The following is a 24624-nucleotide window of genomic DNA, read 5'->3' as shown; positions in this document are numbered from 1 at the left end:
GGTCCTGGAGGCCACTCTGTGCTCGGATCCTGGACCCCTTTCCACATTAACCTCCCACCCCCCAACCCTTCACTTGGCTCACCCTGCACCAGGCACACCCTCCTCCTCACTGATCCTCCAGTGTGTACCAAGCTCATTCCAGCCCCAGGACCTTTGCACATGCTTTTCAACTGCTGAAATTGTTCTTCAGCCAGATCTTGCTTAATGGCTTCCATCACATCCTTATCGTCCTCTTTGGAAGCACCAGCTCTGATCAGTGCAACTAAAATAGTGTCCCAGCAAACACTCTCTTTTTACCTTGCCTTATCTTTCTTCAGGGAGGTTATCACTAACAAATTACTTTGGGTTATTCACTGAATTTCTTTCAGGGTCTTCCCACTGCCTCCACTAGAATGTCAACTCTGAAGTCAGAGACCATGTGTGTCTCAGTCCTTCTGTAACCCCAGTATCTAGAATAGCCTGATGCATATTAGCTGTTCGATTAACATTTAATCCATTTCAAGAAAAGCACACTGTTACCTGAAGAGGCACTAGAGTCATAGAGGGCGCAGCATCCCAGGGGAGCCTGGTCTAAGCAGATCTCAGACATTTACTGCCTTGAGCTATAGGCTCACTTTTCAAGTTTTTCTAAGCCATGTCTCACTTGCAGGAAGGGACCAACCTCATCTCTCAGTTGCCTCCCAGTGCTCAGATAGAACTGTGCAGAGTAGGAGGTCAGAGATTCACCAAGTACATTAGCCAGGCTTTGAAGAAATTGACCAATTCCCAGTATCACAGTCAGGAACCCCCAGGGCCCTGCAGAGCTACCAGGCCCACAAACAAGACACTGCCAGCTCTGGGATAAGCAACTAGCAGCAGTACTATGAACTGATATTAGGGGCCAAACCAATACCATGAACCTCTATCTAAAGAACTGACCTCCATACACTTAATTAGCATTTAACATGGACTTTGAAAAATGATGGATAATAAACCCAAGGACTTCCTGCAAATACAAAGAAGGATCCTAAGGCCAGTCAGCAAAACCTGGCACCAACCAGCAAGGGCAAGAAGAATAACAGATGCACAGAGAGTGGGGTAACTTGAGGATCCAGGGGGGAAATAGGAACTCAGAAACACTGTGCTAAGGATGATCGTCGATTCCTGGTGAGAAAGTACAGGGAAAGGAGAGTGGGCTCACTTCACTCCATGCCCATATTTTAATACGCTGAAGTTGACAGTATATAAGCAACGTCAGACATTGCCACTCAGCTGTCTGCAAGTCTTATCAGCCCTGCCACAGGCAGAGTTGGCCAACAGAGAGCTTAAAAATTTAGTAATTAGTTGCCAATGTTTAAGAATTAAGCGATTTCACAGTAAAGTCCAGATTTCTGCCTCCTCTTGAGACACAGAAATCAGCAGCTACACCACACCTTCACATGGGAACCTTATTGGAACCTGAACATCCCCTCCAGGGAAAGAGGTGCCCACGGGTGCTACACTCTCTGCTCTTCTCACAGTCCACCTGCTCTACGCTTTGATATCCCTGCCTAGATGTTGTGGGCATTCAGGTTTGTGATTTGTGTTATACCTGGCCGGCATTCCAAACGACTTTAGCCATTCTTTGGATGGTATTTGGCTGAGATTGTAGAACCAACCTGGGCTATTGGGATCAAGGGTGGAAGTGTCAGTGGCTCAGAGAAGCAGTGCCTTCCAGAAGGATGGCTCCTCAATCCCGCCACATCAGGATGCAAAGCTCCGGGAGCCATGTAAGGAAGACCAGATGCAGGGTGCACCTTTTGGAAAGCAACATGTGACAGCATTATCCAAGGTGGTTCCTGTGGTTGCCTGGGTTGGATGGACCCATTTGGCTACTGCAGAGCCACAAGGAAGGACCAGACACAACACCCTTCTGCACATGCTATAGGCATGGTGCTGTCTCCAGTCGGGGTCTCACAGTCGGGTACCCATTTTCTTGCTCATAACTTTCGGAGTATGAATTTTGTCTCCAGTTAAGCTTGGCCACTCTTTGGGGGCAGGGCCTATATCCTTCTCCCCCAAAGCACCCACTTGGCCTCCCTTTACAAGAAAAGCCCCCTGACAGGCTGCTGAAGGAATCCCTCTCATCCAAAGAGTAGACACCACCAGCAGCTCTCCCTGCTTCCATCAGCCCAGCAAGCAGCAGTCCTGAGAAGCCATGAGGGCTATGCGGCTGGGATGGGCCAGCAAGAGCCCAGATGGGAGGTGCCCTGTGTGCTCCCGCCCTGCTCCTTGGCGGGATCTGCATGTGCCCAGCCAGCATCAGGAGCTTTGAGGTGTCCTCCACACCCTCATGGACTCCAGCATTCTCTCTAGCCAAGAAATGGGACAAGCATCCAGTCCTCAATTCCAGCTGAGCTGGCTGAGGACCCTGAGGGCTTTATCACTCTTTGCTAGCCCCATCCGCCATCATCTCCGGGTGTACCCTGCATCTGGTCTTCCCCACGTGGCTCCCGGAGCTTTGCATCCTGATGTGGAGGGAATGAGGTGCCATCCTTCTGGCAGGCTGGTCATAGCACTGCTCCTCTGAGCCACTGACACTTCCACCCTTGACCCCAATGGCCCAGGTTGGTTCTACAGTCTCAATCAAACACCATCCAAAGACACAGGGAACGTATTACCATCCCAGTTAACAGACCAGTGAACAGCTCAAAAAGATGACATCAGTTTTTAGCTGGGATCTCGCTGTGTGTCTATTTGCTCCAAAGGCAATGTGCCTTCTTCTGTGCTATTAGAAGCCTTAGTCCCTGAAGACGCACCGTCATGTCCCCAGTTGAGCATCTAAAAGCCTCCAAGAAGAGGGGACTAGGTTGGGGTTGGAGGGAAGAGAAAAAAAGGAGGGACACCCTCAGGTCTTCTGCCCTGGCTCTTGTTACTAAAATTTAAGTGTTTCTAGCCCTGAATCTCTCATATGTTAGGAACCCAAAGCCTTCCCTCCCTGCCTGCCTATGAACTGAGGCTTTATGTATGGGGCTGAGGGATGCACGCAGTTATCTCCTAGTAAACATTTCCTTCAATGTCCTACTTGTATCTAGTTCTTTCCCCTCACACCTTCACACTCATCTCCCCCAGCATCTCCGTTCTCCCTAATCTCCATGCCTCTAACCGTGGACCACAAACTTTGTTTTTGCTTTCTCCCTGACATCATTCATGGACGCAGATACGGAAGCAAAGCTCAGAAAGATGCCAGGAGAGGAAATGGGACAGCAGCTGGACCAAGTCTGCTTGCAGAGCTCTTCTTTGTCCCATTAACCACACCACAGAATGGTCAGGTCAAACTTCCTCAGGCTGTCTGGTGACCAGAGGGTCTCTAGGAAGACACTCTTCGTGTTGCCAAGGAAAGAGGCACAGGCAGCCTGCCCAACCCCTCACACTCTCTGCCCACTCTGTGGGCAGAGACAGGACCATGATGGGGAGGGAGGGAGCGCTCATTGCCCAGATAACTCTCAGAGGCTATGAGTCCACTTCTGGAACCCTACCCTACCTGCTCCTCAATGGCGATTATCATCGAGTCTAGCATTTGACATATTCTAGGAGGAGAATGGACTTCCCTTTGATCTGTCAGAGGCAGCAAGTCTCCTCCTTCTCCCAGTGGCATAGAGTGGAAACGAGCTGGGCTGTGAGTCAAGGAGTTCTCAGTTCCCATCCCAGCTCTGTCATTCTATCTGTGGGAGCACAAGCAAATCCCTAAATCCCTGGGCTCCATAGCAGGGTGACAACCCTTCCTCTCCAGCATTGCTGAGAAGATTAGATGAGTTCATGAGTCTACATAAGCAAGCTTGATAAAGGCTTTTATTTTTAAACTTCTCCCATGGTTCCACACCCCCTGCCTCGCCACCCTGACCCCAAAGTCGAGCAAGGTCAAAACAAAGTTAGAGAAAGGAGGCACATGGCCCCCGTCACACACAGACATGCCTCCTAGGAAGCCCATGTGGGAATGGTAGACAGACTACAAAATGGCCCCAACTCACCTTCCTTTACTGTTTCCACTCCCTTTGCCACATGGCCTTACAGTTCCCCCAAGAGGAGTTTTCCCCAAGGCTCCCTCCCCTGGCCCGTAAATCCAGGCTGACCTGCTGACTTGCTTTGGCCAAGAGATCTTGGCAGAAGCCATGATGCACTAGGTCTGAGCCTAGACCTCTAGCAGCCCTGAGCACCTGCATTTGCTCTCTTGAAACTCTGCTGGTGCCCTATAAATAAGTGTGGGCTAGCAACTGGTGATGAGAGACCCGGAGCCTGGTGCCACACTACCACAACTTACAGCCAGCCAACCACCATCTTAACCCGCCAACCCCAGCTGAACAGCCAGCTGACCACAGATGCACAAGCAAGCCCAGATAAGATCAGTCGTGTCTGACCTCGGTCTGCTGACCAGGAGAATCGCGAGTGTGAGCATTATTGTTTCAAGATGCTGAGCTGGGGGCTGGTTTGTTACGCTACACCAGCTAACTGATAGAGAGGCCTTCTCTTCTCCAAGCCGACTGGCAGCTTGAGCACAAAAAAGCAGATGACCAAGACCAAGTTCCTGATGGCACCAAGCGAGGGCTCCATAGGGTAGAATGGAGAAGATGGCACCAGATGTGGGCTACACAGCATAGACAGCTTCTCTGAGATGAACCCAAACGGAGTTACCTCGCCTCAACTCTGCCTCTCTAAACACCCCAGTCTTCCTCTGGCTTCCCGCAGTGCTGAGGAAATTCTGCCTCTTCCCCACTGGGCTCTCCACCCAGATGTTCAGCCAACAAAGAGCTGACTCACCACCTCCAGGGAGGCCTCCCCAGGCTCAGCACCCCGAGGAATCCAGGAGCAGAAAGGGTAATTGAGTCATTCCACTGCTTCAGGCTGTTTCCCTTTGTAAACGCCTATTTCTCAGGCCTGTCGCCTCCCCAGTCCCAAGGGCCACCTGCTAATAAGCCACAGAGACTCCTGCAGGGAGGAACTGACACTTGACTGGCTATTTGATGGCCCACAAAGGGAGAAAAGAACACCAGGTGTCTGCAGCCCCACCCTCCAGGTTTGAGATCCCTCTCTTCAACCCAGGAAGGAGCAGACAGCTGAGTAAGGCCTCCCTGAGTGTCGAGCATGGGGTGGCGGATTCAACATGTAACTTGAAATAGAAACAGCACTCAACAGAAAACAAACTCCAGAATGTCCAGCATCATTCAAGCATTTCCCTGGATGAGGGTATGGATGGCCCTTTGAAATTTAAAAACCAAACATTAAATTCTTTCACAACAGTCTCTTACTCAGGTGCTCCTGCTTGGCCTGAACGTTAAGATTGTGTTTACTCTGTCCACTGGGTAACTGAGCATCTAGACATTATTTGCTTGGAACAGAAGTCAGGGCTCCAGGGAGTGCACCCTGCATCCATGCCTTTGAAAACAATCATTCATGGGCCCGAAAAGGCCATTAACAGAGATGAATGTGTCTGTGCTGCTGCTCTCGTGTGCGCCTAGGTTTCCTGGGAAGAGAGGCTCACAGCATGGTGGCGGGGGCAGGGGGTGGTGGCCTGTGGGCCCTGGGGTGGCCATACGAGAGGGTACCCAGGAAGCTGCAGGCCCTTGCAGGCCCGGGACAGCTTTCCCAGTATGCACAGGCTTAGGAAGGATGAGAGGAGTGTGGGGACAGAGAAGGAAGGGGACAGTGGCCAGGACACAGGCCCTGGTGGGACAGCTCTCTGCCCTTCCCTGTCTCGGCCAAGCTAAGAATTCCAGCTGTTTTGAACATCACTGAGCTCCAAACCTGCCAGAATATCTCTACCAAAGATCTCTTCCTCCTGAGCTCATTTCTAAGAATTTCTAAGAAAAAAAAAAAAGGAATTTCTCAGACTCATTGCACTTTTGCTACAGTATGAAGGCTTTAAAATCCATAAACAGTGGGATATAATTAAATGCAAATGTGGGGCCACATTTAAAAATTAATCTTCTATAATTAATTAGTAATTTTAAACATTCTGATACTGATAAATGATACTTAAATGGCACAGAATTATCCTAGCTCTGAGTGATAAAGTCATCTGCTGAAGATTTACCATGTTGGAGTGAGAAATATTTGCATATATCATGTGGGACAACAGAACACTGCGATTATTTAATTTACCTTTGCTATGAATGTATTAAAAAGTGCCATCTTTATATTCAAATTGTGGGAGCAAACTCACTCACTGCAGCAAACTCTGAGAAGCAATTGATTCGAAGCCAGGCATTAACCCTGACTGTGCTTCTCAGTTCAGTTCAGTTCAGTTCAGTCACTCAGTCATGTCTGAGTGCAGCACGCCAGGCTTCCCTGTCCATCACCAACTCCCAGAGCTTGCTCAAACTCATGTCCATTGAGTCGGTGATGCCATCCAACCATCTTATCTTCTCTCATCCCCTTCTCTTCCTGCCTTCAATCTTTCCCATCTAGACTGTGCTTCTAGTAAAGATTAAATTGGCCTCCAGCCACACTCGTTGCCTGGGAAGCTAGTCCTGTGCAGGGTGGGGAGGGATGTTGGAAGTGGTGCTGTCCACCTCTGTCCCTTCACATTCACCTCCTCCTCCCAGCCTGGGAGAAAGACAATCTCCACTCCCAGAGCCATGGCGAGCTGTTCCACCAACAGGCTATTCCCCTCGCTGTCCTTTCTCCCATTCTTCTTGCTGCAGAGACTACAGAGATCATGCTAACAGCAAAGGCAAATGCCATCAGCTGCAACCATCACTTACTGCAATAGTTTTTTTCCCAGCATTTCAATGCCTTCCCCAGACTGCTCTGCCATCAGCAATGCCTTTCAGGATGTGTTTGTGTGTGTGTGTGCATGTGTATATGCACAGGTCAATGCCTCTTGCACTGTGCTAGTCAGTCTGAGGGTCTGCTCGTACCAGTGTATGTGGCTGGTTGGCTATTATCACTCTATTAGCCTGTGTCCGTATGTGTGTGTGTGTGTGTGTGTGTGTGTCCAGTCGTCCAACCTGTCTGCACTGTTACTTATTGCCAGGCCTCTCCTGATCCACTCGCCTCCCTGCACACCATTCTTTCCTGGGGTACCACGTGCCACCCACAGGTAGAGGCTACCCCATTCGCTGACCAAGGAACCAAGACCAGGCCAAGGCAGGGTTCTGAAGCAAACTTAAGCCTTCCCAAAAGCAGAAGTTTTAAGATCAAAGCCCTTGCTGATGAGCTGGCCAAGGACTTGAGGACCAGCCCAAAATAGGCAACTGAGGCACATACAAAAAAACACAGCTTTCTATTGAAGGTAAGAAATATAAAATATCCATTCATTCATTCCCTCAATAGCCACTGTGGGCCAAGACTTGTGTTCCTTTTGGAAGATAAAACAGTGAACACATTCAGTCCCTGCCCTTGAGGAGGTCACATTCCTGTGGGAGGAAAAGGCCCCACACAGTTGGGCGGTGCTTGGAAGGCAGGGCGTGGACAGGGTACAGTGCCTGCCTCATGAACTGTGAGCAAGCAGTGGCAATTCTTCTCCATAAATGCTTAAGATAGCTTAATTTTTCTACTTTTCCCAGTAAAACAAAAGAGATGGGAAGGGAGAGGAGGGAAAGAAAGAGGACACAAAAGGAAAGAGGGAGACCCCATACAGTTACAAACAGAAGCAGAGAAAAGATGGATGAGAGCTGGAAGGACAAAGTCCTGGAGTCACCCACACACACCCAGAGGAGGCCCCGGTGGAAGAGAGCCCTGAGGTGCCCCCTCTCAGTCACCAATGCACATGCCCAGCAGGACCACTGCCACAGTGTAGCCACAATGTTTGATGCTATGGCAGGTCTCCAGGAAAAGGTACCACCACTGTGTTCCCAGCTAGTACTTGATATGGTTCCTGGTCCATAGCAGACACCCAATCTATACTGGATGGATGGATGATTGTGTGTATAGATGGACAGATGGATGGAAGGACTCACGGATGCATGGACAGGTAGACGGACAGATGGACACACAGACACATGGATACTGACACATGGATGGATAGAATCTCCTCCAAGAAGATGAGATGAAGCCCAGGGCCAAAATGGACTGTGGACTGGAGTGCTCTGTATCAAACCTGACCTGGAGAAGAAATAACAGTAAGACATTCATATCCCCCAACAGAACAGAGGCTAAGGTTATAGAGGCCACTATAGACTACTGACCTTGAAAATCCTGGAAAGGACCCCAAGAACAAATCAGTCCTGAAGTTTGGATTTCCCACCCCTGGACTAGGGAGCCCCTTCCTGCTGCGATCTCAGCCTCAGCCTCACTACTCCCTGCCCAACACACTCACTGCTGCAACCACAACACACATGTGATCCTGAAGACACTGGGGCTCTCCAGACCCCTGTCTCCAGCCCCACCTTGACCGTGAAGCTAATGAAATTTCATTCCTAGAGATCCAGACCCAGTGTCACTTACTCCAGGGAAGCCCTGGCCCCCTGACCACTCCACTTCTCCTGGACCAGAAGGCATAACTCCAACCTCAGTGCTCTCACAGAACCTGGTCCACACCTCTGCTTTTTATAGGTGAAGGGGGCTGTTAACACCCCTGTCCTCCCCACCAAGCTGGGGGACCCATGAGAGTAGAGACAGTAGCTTTAGTACCCAGTGTAGAACTTGGCCTGGAGAAGGGAATGTTAACCAATTCCATTATTTTTTCCTGAAGAATTCCATGGACAGAAGAGCCTGGCGGGCTACAGTCCATGAGGTTGCAAAGAGTTAGACATGACTGAGTGACTAACACACACACAGAACTTGGCCCAGCACTCAGGCTCATTAAATCCTGGACAAATGAAAGAAGGAATTCCTTTCCTAAACATAAGTCTGCAGCAGAAAGAAATCAATATACAAAAAATTAATAAGTCCAGGATCATGGAATTATTACTTCTTTGTATATAAACTAAATGTGCTGTTTTAACTCCTAATTAACTCCTTATTCCAGCCGTTTTCAAACATTTTACACTGTGAAACATATATTTTAATAAGTATACAAACTGAACTTAAACTACAAAAGCTCACTGAAGGACATTAAAGAAAGCTCAAAAATTGAAGAAACACATGCTACTAAATAAGAAGTATTGTAAAGTTACTATTTCTCCCAAAATTAATCTATAAATCCAATGCAACTCTAATCAAAACACCAGTTTGGGGGGATTTTGCAAATGAATTAAATGAAAGTTATTAAAATATTTCATCTGTTTGTGAAACAGAGAGAGAGAGAGGGAAGGGCCCCAGCGGCCAGGAACAAGATCCCAACCCTTAGCCCCTCTCAACAGCTCTCACATTGATTACTTCAGGATTTCCACAGCCTTTCCTGGCCGGTGGTTTGGGCTGACAGGTTACATGAGTATAGCATCAGAGATTGCTGTCACCATCCTCCAGAATTCTTGCTTAGCAGGCAATGGTCAAGAGAAGAACTGAGGCTCACAATGAGTTCAACTCAGTCCCAATTAGGGATGATTGGAAGGTGCCCCCTCCTCTCACCAAGGGAGCCCCAGTGAGCTCACAGAAAGCTCCCCTCCATGGCCTGTGTCCTCACAGCCCACCCAGGGTAGCCTCACATGGGTCTCCAGGTCTGGAACCGGGAGGCCAGAGTTCTATCACCCCTGAGCCCAGTCTCCCCAAGGGGAGCCTTTTAAAGATAATGCACTGATGCAGTAATTGTTAAGACTGATAAAAAAAAAAAAAAAGATCTCAGAGGAGGCAATGTGGATACAGCACTGAGAGATAAAAGCTGAGGGAAACTTGAGATGTGTGTGTTCCTAGTCATGTCTGACTCTTTGTGGCCCGGCCCCATGGACTGTACCCCACCAGGCTCCTCGGTCCATGGGATTTTCCAGGCGAATACTTGAGTGGGTTGCCATGCCCTCCTTCAGGGGATCTTCCTGATGCAGGGATCCAACCCATGTCTCCTGTCTCCTGCACTGTGGGCAGATTCTTTACCACTTAAGCCATCAGGGATAGGGCCTGTTATATGAGCCCACAGGGCCCCACAAGCAGACCCCAGTGCCTTGGCCTACAGCACTTCACTTGACTCACCCATCATCAAGGCTAGATTCTCCAAGCTCACAAACCCTGGTCAAGGCAGCCCCTTGCAAAGTGGGATCACAGCTGGGCCAGCAGTGCATGGGTTCCCAGGCCAAACCCCTCGCAGGGACTGAGTGTGCCTGGATGCTGGACAGGGAAGCGGCTCCCAGCATACATATGAACAGCCTGGCAGGTCCCAGACAGCCATGTCCATGTCATGTAGAATTTGACATTTATGACAGTGAAAGTGCCAGTCCACCCAACAGATTCATATGTAGCAAAATGTGAAAGATTCAAGCAGAACTCTGTTCTCCCTTACTCCCATCAGCCAGGCTCTTTGAGCAAGGAAGGGAAGGAGTTACAGTTGGGAGGGCCACATCACCCACCCCCACTGTAACTGGTCCATACCTGATTGTCTGATATCAACATGTCATCAACAGTGTGGGGGTGGTTAGGCCATTTACTTCCCCACACCACCGTTTTATCTTTTGTAAAATTCAGGACATGCCCTGGCAGTAGGTCACCCTTGTGAACATCCTCTGTCCTTGTCACCACAAAGAAGAGGCTGGGTTACTTTGCTTAAAAAGCCCAAGCAATGCCTGGGAGCAGTGAATAAAGGTTTTGTTCCGGGATTGGCATCATCAAGTCTCTCTTAAAGGACCTGCTAAGCTAGCCAGCCATTCAGGTCACGTTCACCTCCACAGTCCAGATTCCTTCCTCTACCATGCTTAGTAGATGCACTAAAATTCTTTGAGCATAAGCACCCTAAAAACTTCCACCAGACCGCAGACAGAGGCAACTGAATTATACCTTCCCACATGAAACCAGCATAGCCATCTTTTACCCAATACAATAACATCTATGCTTGTATTTTCCACACAGGCAGACCTCGGAGATAGCATGGATTCAGTTCCAGATCACCTCAATAAAGCAAATAGTGCAATAAAGTGAGTCACACAAATTTTTATGTCTCCCCAGATATATAAAAGTTACATTTACACCATACTGTAGTCTATTGTCTGCAATAGCATTCTGTCTAAAAACACAATGTGTATACTCTAATTAAAAGATACTTCATTGCTAAAAGATACTATCATCTGACAGCACAGGGTTGCCCCAAACCTTCAATTGGTAAAAAACACAATATCTGGGAAGCATAATAAGGCGAGATGTGCCTGTAGTCACACACAGCAACATGGCATACAGGGGCTTCAGAGTGGGTCAGTCTGGACTTGAGTCCTGTTTAAACCCTGGTGGCTGCTTGTGTGGCTTTAAGCAAGTCATTTAGCCTCTTCAGCTCCAGTTGCCTCATTTTCAGAGGCATTTTCAAAGTGTGAGGATTAGAGAAGGCACACAGAAGGCCAGACTGTGGTGGGCACCCAGGAAATGATGGCAATCCCTCCTCTTGACAGCAGGTATATGGGACCAGAGACCAAGACTCTGGGGGGCTGGAGCTGGAGGCCATGAAGCCCAGGGGCTGTCCTACCCCCACAGACTCATGCCATCTCTCCCTCCTTGTCATTCTTGCCCAATATTAAGAGAAGCCACTCTCCGGGCAACCCCAGCTCTGCACACCCAGCAAAGTAAAGACTTTGCAAACAAGATCTGGGGGATCAAGAAGGCAACTGGCCAAAGCCAAGTCATGTACATCCAACCCTGCAGGAGTTTGCATAATTAACCACTTGGAAAAAGTATCTTTAGGCCTGTCTTGGTTCTGTGGTAAATCCTTGTAGGGCCTAGAAAGAGAGTGGGGAGCTGAATTCCCCTGGAAGGGAAATGATGAATGTGAACAGTGTATGAGTACTGATGCTTCTTGAGAAGCCCTGTGTCTATCACTGCCTCCATTCCTACTTTCTGATAAAGATACCAGAGTTACAGAGGTGAAGCAAATCACTCAAGTCACACAAAGAGTCAAGAGGGGAGTTGGACTTGACTCCAAAGCTGCTTACCTCCAAAAGCAACATTTTTCCTACTTGCAAGCAAGGAGAAGAGGCAAGGGATTGGTGAGAAGAGGGAGGGATGGAGCCTGGTGCCACTAGCAGACACCAGCCCAGAGCAGACTCCGAGAGTGGATGGAATTCAGCCAGGAGAAAAGCTTTCCTAGGAGCAGACACTGGCCAGGACACTGGTGGGAACATTCTGAGAAAGCCTCGAGCACATTAGAGCTGTTAATCCTCGCCTGCCCATGACTGGCCTGAGTCACTTCATACAGGGAAATGTGTTCTGGTGAAAATGCCGAATGCTGCCCAGACCTCACAGTCTGGCTGGACCACCAGCGTGATCCGGGGCCTGATTAGCCCAAAGCAGCATGGCGGCAGGCCAGCTGCATGAAATTAAGCATTCCCGAATTTTAAGTTCTCCAGCAGTGGGCTTCGTGCTGGCTCCTGATACATGAGGTAGCCTTTTGAGTAATAATTAATTAGAGGGGAAAGCAGAAGAAGCAAGCAAAGGACATCAAGTGGAATTAGTATAATTCTGCCATTCACTTCATTTTACATTCAATCAGAGAGGGCCAACAAAGTGACTGGGGTTAGAAAGAAAGCTGCAGGAAGCGTTCGGCAGTCCCCTGATTCCTTCAGTCCACTGCTGCTGCCAGCCTGTGGCCCTGAAACCCACCCAGGCCAGAGAGGAAGGAGTCCAACTCCAGACTGTCACTTCTTTGCCTTTAGACTACTGGGTCCCACCAATCAATTGGCTCATAGAGTATTTCTAGTTGTCTGTTCCCAAACACTTGCAGGCCCTATCTTCATTAGAAGGTCCTAACCCCTCATAGAGGTGTTAGAAAAAAAATCATTGATTATCCCAGGCACCAAAAAAATAAGCACATGTGCAAGCATATGCAAACGACACCACCTCCAGGTGTGAACATATCCCCAAGAAGAGCAGCCCACCTCTGCAGAGAGCTGGAAATCTGTTTTATCCCTAGAGGCTTATGCCTGTCAACAAAGAGAGGGAACTTAAAAGGAAACAAACAGCAACAAACAAAAGCCTGAGTTTTGCCACAGAAATCCCTGGCAGTGACTTATAAGCAGGCTTCCCACTAGCTGCCCCAAACCTCTCAGCATCTGGGCAGGCATTGCACCACTTGTCAGGGACCAGCTGGGACCCAAGTTATGCTGGGGTCTCCCCCTTTGTAGTATGAGCTGTGGGCCCAGCATCCAGGGGTTCCCACATCCGTTTCACCCATGCCCGAGCAGAAGGCACCTGCAGCCCACCTGAGTCACCCGCAGGGAGCCCTGGGCAGAGCTCCTAGGGCCCCAGGCCCCATCACCTACCTCATTGATGAAGGAGTGCGCCCCCTGCGGGCTCAGCAGCAGGATGGCACGGCGCAGCGTGTCTCGGTAGCGGTTCAGCTCCTCTGTCTTCATCGTGGTGAAGAGGCTGGTGAACACGTGGCTAATGTTCTTGTCCACCTTTTGTAAAGAGACGTCAAGGCCCAGCCTCGAGGCCTGGTCCAGAAAGCTTTGGAGCCCGCGGATATCTGAGCGGTGGAGAAGAGGAGGGGGAGAGAACCATCTTTAAGCAGGAAGGGACCCTGGAGGGTGTCTAACACCAGCGCTACCCCTCATATAAGCCTTGCACAAAGATTCAAGTCTGCCTTCGTGGACCAATGACCAAAGGATGCAAGACATCTATTTGGTGACAACATCCTGTACCAGCATCTAGCCCCTGGGTGTCTCCTTCCGCAGGGAGCACTTCCTGCCATCAGACAGGTTCTGGGGCCAAAAAGTGTCCTGCGTGAGAAGTTCCCTTTCTCTCCCTATTTTTCTCATCCAATAGGAGTGAAAGTTCTGGCAGTTCTGTCCTGGTTGCTATATGTGGTCCCTAACCCTCGACCCCCAATCCCTCCACCTGGCTCTGCTCCCCAGGGCTGTGACTCCTTGACCCTCAGTGATGAGCCAAGGCCACTGACTGGCCTGGCCTTGCGTGGTTCCAATCTCGGTCCCTGCCCCAATCTTATAATTGAACACCCTGTACCCTCACACCCCAGCCCTGAGCTCTGGGGCTCTGCCTTGTTCCAAGGACTTGATTTTCCTAGATGAACTCTCCCCATCCACTTTTTCCAGTTGAAGTGTCTGTCCCCCAAGTCCAATGAGAACTGCACATCCTGACTGGATCAGGGGTGAGCAGGTAGTCCAGGATGGTCCTGGACTGGGCACCATCCTGGCATTTTGGTGGAGCATCTGGGAGACAGGTCTGCTCTTTCCCCTGTGGTCACCAAGTGGACAGAATGAAAGCCCAGGGTAGGAGGGGAGCATGAAAAGCTGGAATAAATCAGCAGGGAGCAGGGGTCCAGAAGGAGCCTGGGGCCCAGCTATGTGGCTCATTGGTGAAAACTTACTCTTGTGATGGCCAGGACTGCTGAATATTTTTTAATTAGGACCAAATCTCTCAGCAGCAGCCTTGCATGAGCATCTGACTTCTCCAAAAGGTGATCTGCCCAAAAATGGACCCAGCAAGCAGGTCCAAGAGTAGGGTACAGTCCTGCTATGTCATTTAAGCCTCTGGATCCATCTGTGAAGCCTGCTTCTCCTGGACTTTTCAGTTTTGTGAGCCAAAGAATACCCTTTCCCACCTGAGCCAACTTGATCTGGATTTCTGTCACTTGCAGCCCAGAGTCTCAGGTCATAGGCCACTTTTTCAAGCCTGGAATGTTTCCTTCATCTGGTCCATATATGTATGGCTCCCAAAGGCAGGCCCTGCCCCTGAGCCACCTCCTCCAGAGGACACTCTGGGCCAGCCTGAATCACACAAACTGTCCTCTTCCAGCACCTGGGCTGTCCATGAGCTTCCCTGGGCACATCCTGGCACAGCCAGTCACCCAAATTCAAAGTGTGCAGTGTTAATTCAACCCAATTGTTTTTCCAACCAATCTCTCTTTTGCAAACTTTCACTTCATGCCTATTCCACAAATTTTCTTGAATTCTACATGTGCCAGGCACCATGCAAGCTGCACCATGCAGCTTCTTCACCCATCAGAGGCAATGGCAGGACAAATGGGCAGAGATGGCTCAAGGAACAGAAACGCAACACCCCAACTTGAAAAATTCAGGGCCAGTGTCAACCCTGGCCCCTCCCTCTCCTGAGCACATGGCACAATTCACACCTAATAAGGATAAGCTTGTGAATATCTCAGTACCCAGCAAACACCCATGCTCAAATCAGCAGTGGCCTCCTGTGCCAGGCACGCAACAGCTTGTGCCCAAATGATCCATGATGTTCCCCCCTCAATCTGGGCTGTTACTAGCCACCTGTAGCTATTTAAATTTAAACTTAATCTCATTAAAATTAAATAAAATCACACATTCAGTTCCCTGGTCACACTAGCCACATTTTAAATACTCATTGGCCACATCTGGATGGTGGTTACCATATTGAATAGCACAAATATAGACCATATGTGATGGGTCATCTCAGAAAGTTCCAGTGCAGGTCTGCCTGAAAAACTGTCTTCTAACCAATGCAGTGTAAACAATGGCCCAAACATAGGAGACAAGCTGCATTCAGACCTCCCTATTACCATGCTTCTTGCTCTGTCACTTTGAAGACCCTTCCAGCCCCTACACTCAACCACATGACCTGCTTTGACTCATAAGACCGCTGTTACTTGGTACAAACAGAGGTTAGAGTAAGTGGGCATTTCTGTTTCCACTCTCAGACTCTGCCACCACCAGGAGAAGAGCCCTCCGCTAGCCTCCAGAGGGATGCAGACACACATGGAGAAGGATCAGGTGGACCAGGCAACTACCCCGGGCTACATGTCAGCTGAATTCAGAGGCTCCAGTGAGACCAGAAGAGTCGGACACAACTGAGCGACTGAACTGAACTGAACTGAGTGAGACCACAGCAAAACTGCCTGGTTGATCTATAGACTCACACACACATACAAACACACACACTCACAAATACACACAAATGACTATTTATAAACAGTCATTTATAAATGACTTGTTCTAAGCCACTAATTCTGGGGATGGTGTGCTTCTCAGCAATAACTAACTGATAAACCAAGTTCATCAGATGCATCATATCTAATATGCCTTATGAAAAGTTCACTGAAAGAGCAAGGCCTGTATCTTTAAAAGTCACCCCAACACACAGCTTCCCCCCATGGGGGACTGAGTGTGATCCAGTCCTGGGAGGACAGTGGTAGCTTCTGAAGCCCTATCCTTTCACCTGGACACTTACAGTCCTCACTGCCCCATGGCCTTGGCTCTGAGCATAGCTGATGGGACTCGCATGAAGGTAGTACTCTGAGATCCACCATCTACCAGCTCCCACTCCACTTCTGGTGCCTTTCAAGGTCACTGCAAGTCTTTAAAGTGGCAGAGATTGGCCACGTCTGCAGAGCCATGCTTTACATGAGCATATGTGCAATGAGGGTTCCAACATGGCTGTGTGTGCACCCACAGGTCCATGAGTCTGGTAGGGGTCCAGGATCCTCATGCATCATGCCAGTATGACCAGTTCTCACAATCTGGGGGAGAAGTCCCCTCCAGTCTCTTCCCTGAGGTCCCCCTGCCGAAATCCATCTCAACTCTCAGGACTGCTTCATTTCCTCAGGGAATAGGAGGTGCCAGGTGGGGTGGCAACTGTCTTGGGACCCACAGGTACACACAGAGGCACGCACACACAGAGAACACAAGCCCACAGAGCTCCTGCACCGCAACCCCTCAGCTGCTGTGTTTCCACCTTCTGTTTGGGCAGCCCCTGATGGAGCCGAGCCATCAGAGAGAGTTTAAGCTCCCTGTCAGCGGCTGGCTCCACATAACTGGAATAAGTGACACGGGTTGAAGGCAGCTCTCCCACGGGACCACAGCCCCTGGCTACAGCTGCCTGCTCCCACTGGGTTGAAAAGGTCAGCTCTCAGCCTCTGAAGGTCTTATTCAGCTGCACTTAGGAGGGCGGCTGGGGGCAGAATGACAGTCAAGAGCACAAGCAAACTACCTGCTGTACCCCAGGAATGGGGCCAAGGAAGTCTGCTTCTCCAACAAAAGTTCTTTCCTCCTTATAAGACTGAGTTTGTAATGCCACCCTACCCCCATCCCCCAGGAAAGTCAGCTGCCCACTGCTGTTCCCCAAAAAGGGAGAATTCTCCAAGAAGTTAGATAAGGGGAGAGATGGGGCTGCTCTCAGGGTAGCAGAGTGACCATCCCAGGAGGCCCCTGGCCCCTACCGAGGTCTGGACCTTGACCCAGGCCCTTCCACTAGGACCTCTCTGTGCAGACTGGCCAGTCCAGTCCACCTTCACTGGTGCAGCTCCTCCAACCAGACCCATCTCCACTAGAGAGGGAGACGATGGGGCCACAGGGGCCTCACATCAGCTCCATAAAGGGCAAGAAAAGGCAAACGGCTAACAGCTCTCCAAGGTGGCTGGGCGGGGGAAGAACCATGAACAAGGGCATTGTCATCACCCACAGGGATGACAGGGAGAGGCTCCCAGGAGACGCACCCTGCTCCCCAGAGAAAGGAAGCAGTTTAGGGAACAGGGGCAAGTGCATTCCTGTGAGGAATTCGATGTGAGCACCCCAGGACAGACCTCAGCTGCATTGGCCCACCCTCAAGGGACAAGTCCATCCAATGCAAGTCATCTTATTGACATTCTTTCATCCCTTCTTCCCTCCAACATTCACAGCGAGCTTTCTCTGTGTTGATCCCTCTCCTAGGGGCTGGGGCACAAGAATCAATGAGCCCATGGTCATCCTGCTGGCACAGGACTTACATTTCAGGGTCTGGAGAACAGACTGGAAACAAACAACATGCCAAGTAGATAATTTTCAACAGTGGTGCGAGCGCTGAAGAAAGTAGAGATTGGGCTTCAGGAAACTGCTGGGAGAGTCAGGGTGGGAGCCCGCCCTGCAAACTGCCAGGGAAAGAACACTCCTGACCGAAGAGAGAGCACATGGAAAGTTCCAGAATGAAGCATGTGGGACACAGAATGAAGAAGGACCTTGCTCGCCCCACGATGGGGATTGGGCAGAGGGAGGACTGGAATGGTGGAGCCGCCAGGGAAGGAAGCTGGAGTCTCCGCCACCAGCAGGGGAGGAGGTGAGCACAGTGCTCGAGCCGCGGGCCTCTCCTGCCCCATCCCTCCTCCCCTCCACAGACCAGCTTCTGAATGCTGGGCCCAGGCAACCACCAGCATGTCCCAACACTCACCTCTCTGCCCACCACCACCCACACCACAGTGCTCTAAAGCTCTTGCACAAGCCATCAACCAACAGCGGTCCTTCTCTTTCTTCATTTTCCATGGGTTCTCCAGAACACCCAGCCTGTGACCACCTGACCTTGAAGCCCTCTCTCTCCTCTCTGGGCCTCCAGACACTCTCGGGCTCCTTCCGCTCCCTCCTCTTTCTCATTCCCCTCCCCTCACGCATTCCTGCTCACACCCCCACATTCCTGAGCTTCCCTCTGATATCACCCATCAACCAGGCTCAGAAAACATCAGTATCAGACACCAAGGCTGGCCAAGGGCTCTCCTCTCCTCCTAAACATCCCATCGCAAGCCCATCTCCATGACCCCTTCGCAGGTTCTGGCACCATCTCTCCTCCCCAGGACTTCAGCCACAGCCTCCTAGGAGGTCCCCCTGACCCTGCGGTCCTCCCGGCCAGTGCCATCCGCCAGGATGTTTTCAGAGTTCGTATCTGCTCATGATAAAGCTCTCCTCTAAAACTTTCCATGAATAATAATACATTTCTTTTAAAGTTGCCCAGAAATTAATATTCTCAAAAGAAGCCATCAATCACAAACAAATGATAAACCTTTGAGAGACTTTATTATTGAACATAAATAAACTCCATACATCTTAGTCTGATACATAAGAGACTCTCTGGTCTTAGTAACTTTTTTTAATTTTTACTTTTGTATCACCATCACCTACCTCCACCAGCGGAAACCACACACCTAAACTCCAGAAAAAGAAGCTCTTTGCCCTTCCCTAGACACTCTCCACACACACATACACACCCAGTACACCACCACAACACAGTCATATACATACCCCATATGTGCACTTATAATCTCAGCTGAGATTCACCCAATTTGAAATTTACAGAGCCCTACCCTTGCATCGGGCTTCCCTGGTGACTCAGACGGCAAAGAATTTGCCTGCAAAGCAGGAGACCCAGGTTCAACCCCTGGCTTGGGAAGACTCCCTGGAGAAGGGAATGGCTACCCACTCCAGTATCTGGCATGGAGAATTCCATGGACATAGGAGCCTGGCAGGCTGTACGGTCCATGGGGTCACAAAGGGTCGGACACGACTGAGCTGCTAACACTACTACTATCCTTCCATCAAGGCCCAGTTGAAACCATACTTCCCTGCAGGCCATCTCAGATCCTCAAGTCAGAAATCATATGTCTCTCAAGTTTCAAAGCTCAAGGATCAGGGAAGCAAGAACTAGATCTCTTTCATTTCTTTGTCCAAGCCTAAGGCTCCATGCCTAGCACAGAGTCACATACAGCCAGAGTCAGTGGGACAGACTGAACCAAAGCAAGAGCCAGCCTAAAACCCAGGGCAACTTCACCAACCATATAAGAGTCCTGTATCCGATGGAGGCAAGCAAGAAATTGAAATTGGGCAAGCTTCTTTCCCCCCAGAATTTAAGATTATATCTGTAACTATCTCACTACTCCTTCAGGGAAAAAAAAAAAATCATATAGTCATGGGTATTTTAAATATTTTCTGAAAAGTAATTGAAATGAAAGAACACATTTCAAATTGCTTCCCATACCATTTTCAATTTCCAAGAAATGTCCAAGCACTGAGAGTACTTATAAAGAATATTTTACCATCTGTAATATACATATATACGTATGAAGGCTGCCACCTCATACCCAGAAGTTCACAGTTAGAAGTGTTTGGGGATTTTTGGTAAATTTTCCAATGCTGAGACACAGTTTTCATTCTACTGACTTTTTAAAAAAAAATTCCTTTTGTATCTGGCCTCCAAATACATGGTTCAAATAGTTTACCCAAATTCAAATTCATCTCCAAGACCTCTGCTCAGGCTCCTCTCCTCCTGTATTGCTTACTCCCCTCCCCAGCACCAACTCAAAATGCCACCATTCATGTCATTCATGGAATAGCTACAGAACCGGGGTGTGATGGAAGCTGGGTTTGCAGAGGAGGAAGCACCCACAATTTCCAAGGTAAGCAATCACAAAGACCCGCCAGCTGTGGCTTCGATCAGAAGTTGATACCCTTTCCCTCTGCTCAGAATCCACTTAGTGCCTCACCTCCCATAACTCAGCTGCCCAGCTGTGCATTCCTCTCTCCCTTCTCCCCTCTCCTTCCTTGACTATTTCCTGACCACTGCTCTGGGAACAGCAGAATCTGAAAACTTCACAGCCCTGTCTTCAAGGATTCAAGGAGCTCTCAGTCCTGCTTGTAAGACTGAGCCCGTAGCAGAGAGCGGCTCTGCCCCACCATTCCCTGAGCACCTCCCACATGCCAGAGTGTGTTTCATTTGCAGACTGCATTTCATGAATGCATTATCAATCCATGTGGGTGTGATAAAAGCCATCTCCAGGGAAGTCAGGTGGTCACAAAGCAGGCCCATGGGAGTTCAGCAAAGAGAGGAGCAGAGACCCACAGATGTGGTACATCCAGCCTGCTCTCAGGAAAGCAGGATGCAAGCCTCTCCCTGTCATGAGGTGACAAGGTCACCCCAGAGCTAATGCCCCCAGGGCCCAGGCAGGGGATGGCTACAGGTGAGCAGAAGGACCCTCAAGTGCTATCCCCCTTTTCGTGGTGACACAGTGCCACTGTTCTACGGCTTCTTGCTGAGGTTCTCATCTGGGAAGGAGGTCTCCCCTGTCCTGGTCACAATCTCAGCTGCCCTGGGAGTCCTTCAGAGTGACTTCCCATCCCCAACTCCCCAAAACCCTGCCCTCTGTATTAACCATGTCTTTTATTTTTGGTATTCAGATGCTTTGACATGTGGTGCTTTGCTGACTCTGGAGAACTGCCCCTCAGAGGGATCATCAACTCCCAAAGATAGTAAACAATTTGCCCCAAAGCACCCCCATTCATATGTAAACCAGACACCCCAAAGCCCACACCCCAAACACCTCCTCCATGGGACTCCCACATTTTGAACCATTATTCACCTGCTCCAATCACCCCAGGACCAGGTACTAGACAACTCAGGACACCCCAGGACACCCCATGCCCCAAAGTCTGCCAAAATTATTCCAACTAGCCAACTGTGAACCTGCTTACCTCACCTCACCCATTCTTTACTGCAGAAATCACATAAAGGGCTCTTGCCCATAGTTTCCCTTCTCCAGCCTCCTGATCAGCCCTGGTGCCTCACCCAGTGGCCACCCAGGGCATGGTGTGCCCCCTCCATCTGGGAATTGTCAACAATCTTTTCAATGGGAGTTGTCTCCTGATCTGCCAGCCTTATCATACCTAAGTAATAACAGAACACCCTCTGCATGGTAACCAAGGATACAGCTGAGGGAAAAGCACACAGAAGTGGCCCCACTGGCCACACTCCAGGGGCCACAGAATAAGCACAGGCATGCGTTCAAATCCTACCCTTCACAAGCCTGGCGACCGTGGGCAGCCACTTCTCTGAGCCCATTTCTTCATCTGCAAACAGGGCTAACCCCACCTTCCTCCTAGGAGCACTATGATCCTCCACTGAGGATCTACCAGGGAACCAGGCAACATAGATGTTCAGTGGCTGTCAGCTCCCTCTCAACCTTATATCAGCACTGGAAACGCCCCCCAAAAGGTTCCCAAATGAACAATTCATCTCTCTTGTTCTAGAGGCTCATCAAGAAGGGAGGTGCCATCCTGACAATCGGATGACACAATAGAAGACTAAAAAGGTCAGCTCTCCCTTCTGTGATAATGGAATTTCCAAAGTTGTAAAGTGGCTGAAGGGGAAGGGCTGACATTGAAAACTCTCTGAGAAAGAGCGCAAATTTCTGCCCATAATAGGGGCCAATAATATCCAGGAGCTTTCTGTTCAAACAGGTCTCAGAACAAGCCATGAAACCATACGTGAGCAGATTCTGTAAAGAAGAAGGAGTCGTCTGGAAAACTCCTTGGGAGCACATTCACACAGCGTGTGCACACACATGTGTCATTTCAGATATAGAGGTCCATGTGTGAGCCTTACTCACATCCACTGCCTGGAGCCTGGCAAAGGAGGGCATCATGTGATCATAACATGTTCACTTCTCCCCAAACTCTATTCTTTTCCATTTAAAAAACAAACACAAGGGGAAAAACATTTTAAATAATCATGCTGGAAGACCGAGATTAAAAACAATTTAAAATAAATGTCTACTCTGGCACTTTGGAAAAAAACATACCACGCTGCATTAAGTGCTTTGAATTAAGTAAATTACACCAAGTAACTAATTTACATAATGATCAAAATTTGCATTTTACACATGTTATGATGAAAATAGGTTTATAAAATAATCCCTCACCAACTTCTGTTCCGAGTTGGGTTCCAGTATTTGGATAAAATTCTGCAGTGTTGATCTGCTACTGTCTTTCATGTTTCAAATCTCTGGCTCCTTCAGTATTTTTTCTTAATCTGGCAGGTCCCTTATTCCCACTGCAATAAATAGTGCCTCTGATTTGCAATTCCTTTCCATCAATGGACTGAGATTACATTTCTAAAGAATCCATAATACACTAATGATTCTTAAAATTTTCACAAATAAAGTTTGATGTTCCTGTCACCTTTCACTTACTAGGTATTTGGTATTGATTTTAGCAATTCTTCCTCCAAGGTAGGTAGGATTGGCTTAAAGTCCTTCAGCTTTGGTTGCCATCTTTTTAGGACGAGGTATCAGAATTGCATTTCTCAACAAACTTCATTCTTGCACCAACAGACCTTTCAGGAAGGAACCAAGACCCCACTGGAAATACTGGACATGCCTGGAGGAGGCTGAGCACAAGGTCCCTAAGGACACTGACCACCAGCCCTAAAAGGCCACCCCACGCTTTCAGGTCTCTAGAGCCTGGCAAGCAAGCCCAGAACCAAAACTCCTGCTCCTGTTGCTGCTGAATCCTTACATGTGTCCCACAGTCTGTGAGGAAGGGACAACCATCCCATTTCACAGATGTGAAAACTGAAACCAGAGGAGTCCCTCCATCAACACCACTCAGCCAGCAAGAGGAACAACCCACAATCATGCTTTGAGAAATTTCTGGATGTTTTCCTGGACTCTTCTCAATTTAAGTAAGATCTGGAAGCAAATCTAGAAAAGTGATTTCCAGGCATTATGGATGTGAGAGTTGGACCATAAAGAAGGCTGAGCATCAAAGATTGATATTTTCAAACTATGGTGCTAAAGACTCTTGAGAGTCCCTTGGACAGCAAGATCAAACCAGTCAATCCTAAAGGAAGTCAACCCTGAATATTCATTGGAAGGACTGATGCTGAAGCTGAAGCTCCGATACTTTGGAGCTTCCTAATAAGAAGAGCTGACTCACTGGAAAAGACCCTGATGCTGGGAAAGATTGAGGGCAAGAGGAGAAGGGAGAAGCAGAGGATAAGATGGTTGGAAGGCATCACTGTCTCAACAGACATGAGTTTGAGCACACTCCAGGAGACAGTGAAGGACAGGAAAGCCTGGTGTGCTGCAGTCCATGGGATCCCAAAGAGTCGGACACGACTAAGTGACTGAACTGCAACAACTGGAAGCAAATCTAGAAAAGTGATTTCCAAGTGTTTAGCCAAAACAATCACATTTGAATTTCCAAGGGGCCCCGAAGACAGTGACTTTGCTCCTTGATAATGCCACCGACAAACGACCTGCCTCGGAGGCATGGCAGGAACGGAGCCATGTGGTGAGGATGATGGAATAATCATCATAGCACTTGCTTATTAAGGCCTGATGTGCCAGCACCATGCTAAGCATTTGGCACATATCGTCTAATTTAATCCCCATGACACCCTAATGTCTGGCCCAAAGTCATCCAGCTCATTAGAGGCAGGATTGGGGTTCAAACTTAGATCGCTGGAGTCAGAGCTCTTTACCCACATCCGCCAATTAGCCAACAGCTCCTATGTGCACATGCAGAGCCAGGTGCCTGTCACCCACACTTCACCTGAGCCTCACATACCCCTAGGGGGTTGCCAGGTTACACCCATTTCACAGATCAGCCCCCAGCTCTGAACAGAGCTGGTTCAACCCCACAGCCACACACTGAGTCAAAGACTCTGCTCTGTGTCACATCAAGGTATGGGACTTGCTGGTGGTGGCCAAGGGAGCCCCCAGACCCCTACCCAAGCCTACAGAGTAGTCACCTTAGGTACACAAAGCTCCAGAGAGACTTCACAGCAAGCTGGTCAAATGCGAAAGTCTAGCTTTTAGAAACGGAAAGATGGAAATGTGATGCATGCTATTACCAGCTGTTAATTTGCAATCAGTATTAATAACTGACATTACACAGTGAAATGCAGCATCTTCATTAATTTCATAAATTATCACTGTAGGGAAAAGCCCACGCTCCCAGAAATGGCAGCTCGACTGGATTGACTTGGAAACTACTCTGAGCTGGGTTCCACATCTTCAGACCTGCCCAGGGCACGGGAGAGCAGAGGAATGCCAAGGGACGCCATTGGCTGATCCCAATC

At 49.1% G+C, this 24624-nt stretch overlaps 1 protein-coding gene across 3 annotated transcripts in view; it reads right to left on the bottom strand.

Moving 5' to 3' along the window:
• GRID1 (glutamate ionotropic receptor delta type subunit 1) overlaps positions 1-24624 on the bottom strand; it is a 677264-nt gene that overhangs the window by 460978 nt on the left and 191662 nt on the right. For all 3 annotated transcript variants that reach the window (XM_081563134.1, XM_081563129.1, XM_081563135.1), the window contains exon 4: positions 13287-13492. In XM_081563134.1, the coding sequence (XP_081419260.1) occupies positions 13287-13492 (206 nt within the window). The remainder of the gene's footprint in view (positions 1-13286; positions 13493-24624) is intronic.

This window comes from Giraffa tippelskirchi, chromosome 2 (genome assembly GCF_054371585.1).
Source record: "Giraffa tippelskirchi isolate mGirTip1 chromosome 2, T2T-mGirTip1v1.2.pri, whole genome shotgun sequence".
In the NCBI taxonomy this organism is placed as follows: Eukaryota; Metazoa; Chordata; class Mammalia; order Artiodactyla; family Giraffidae; genus Giraffa; species Giraffa tippelskirchi.
The sequence above is the reverse complement of the archived record's forward strand: the minus strand, read 5'-3'. Positions and strand labels throughout refer to the sequence as shown.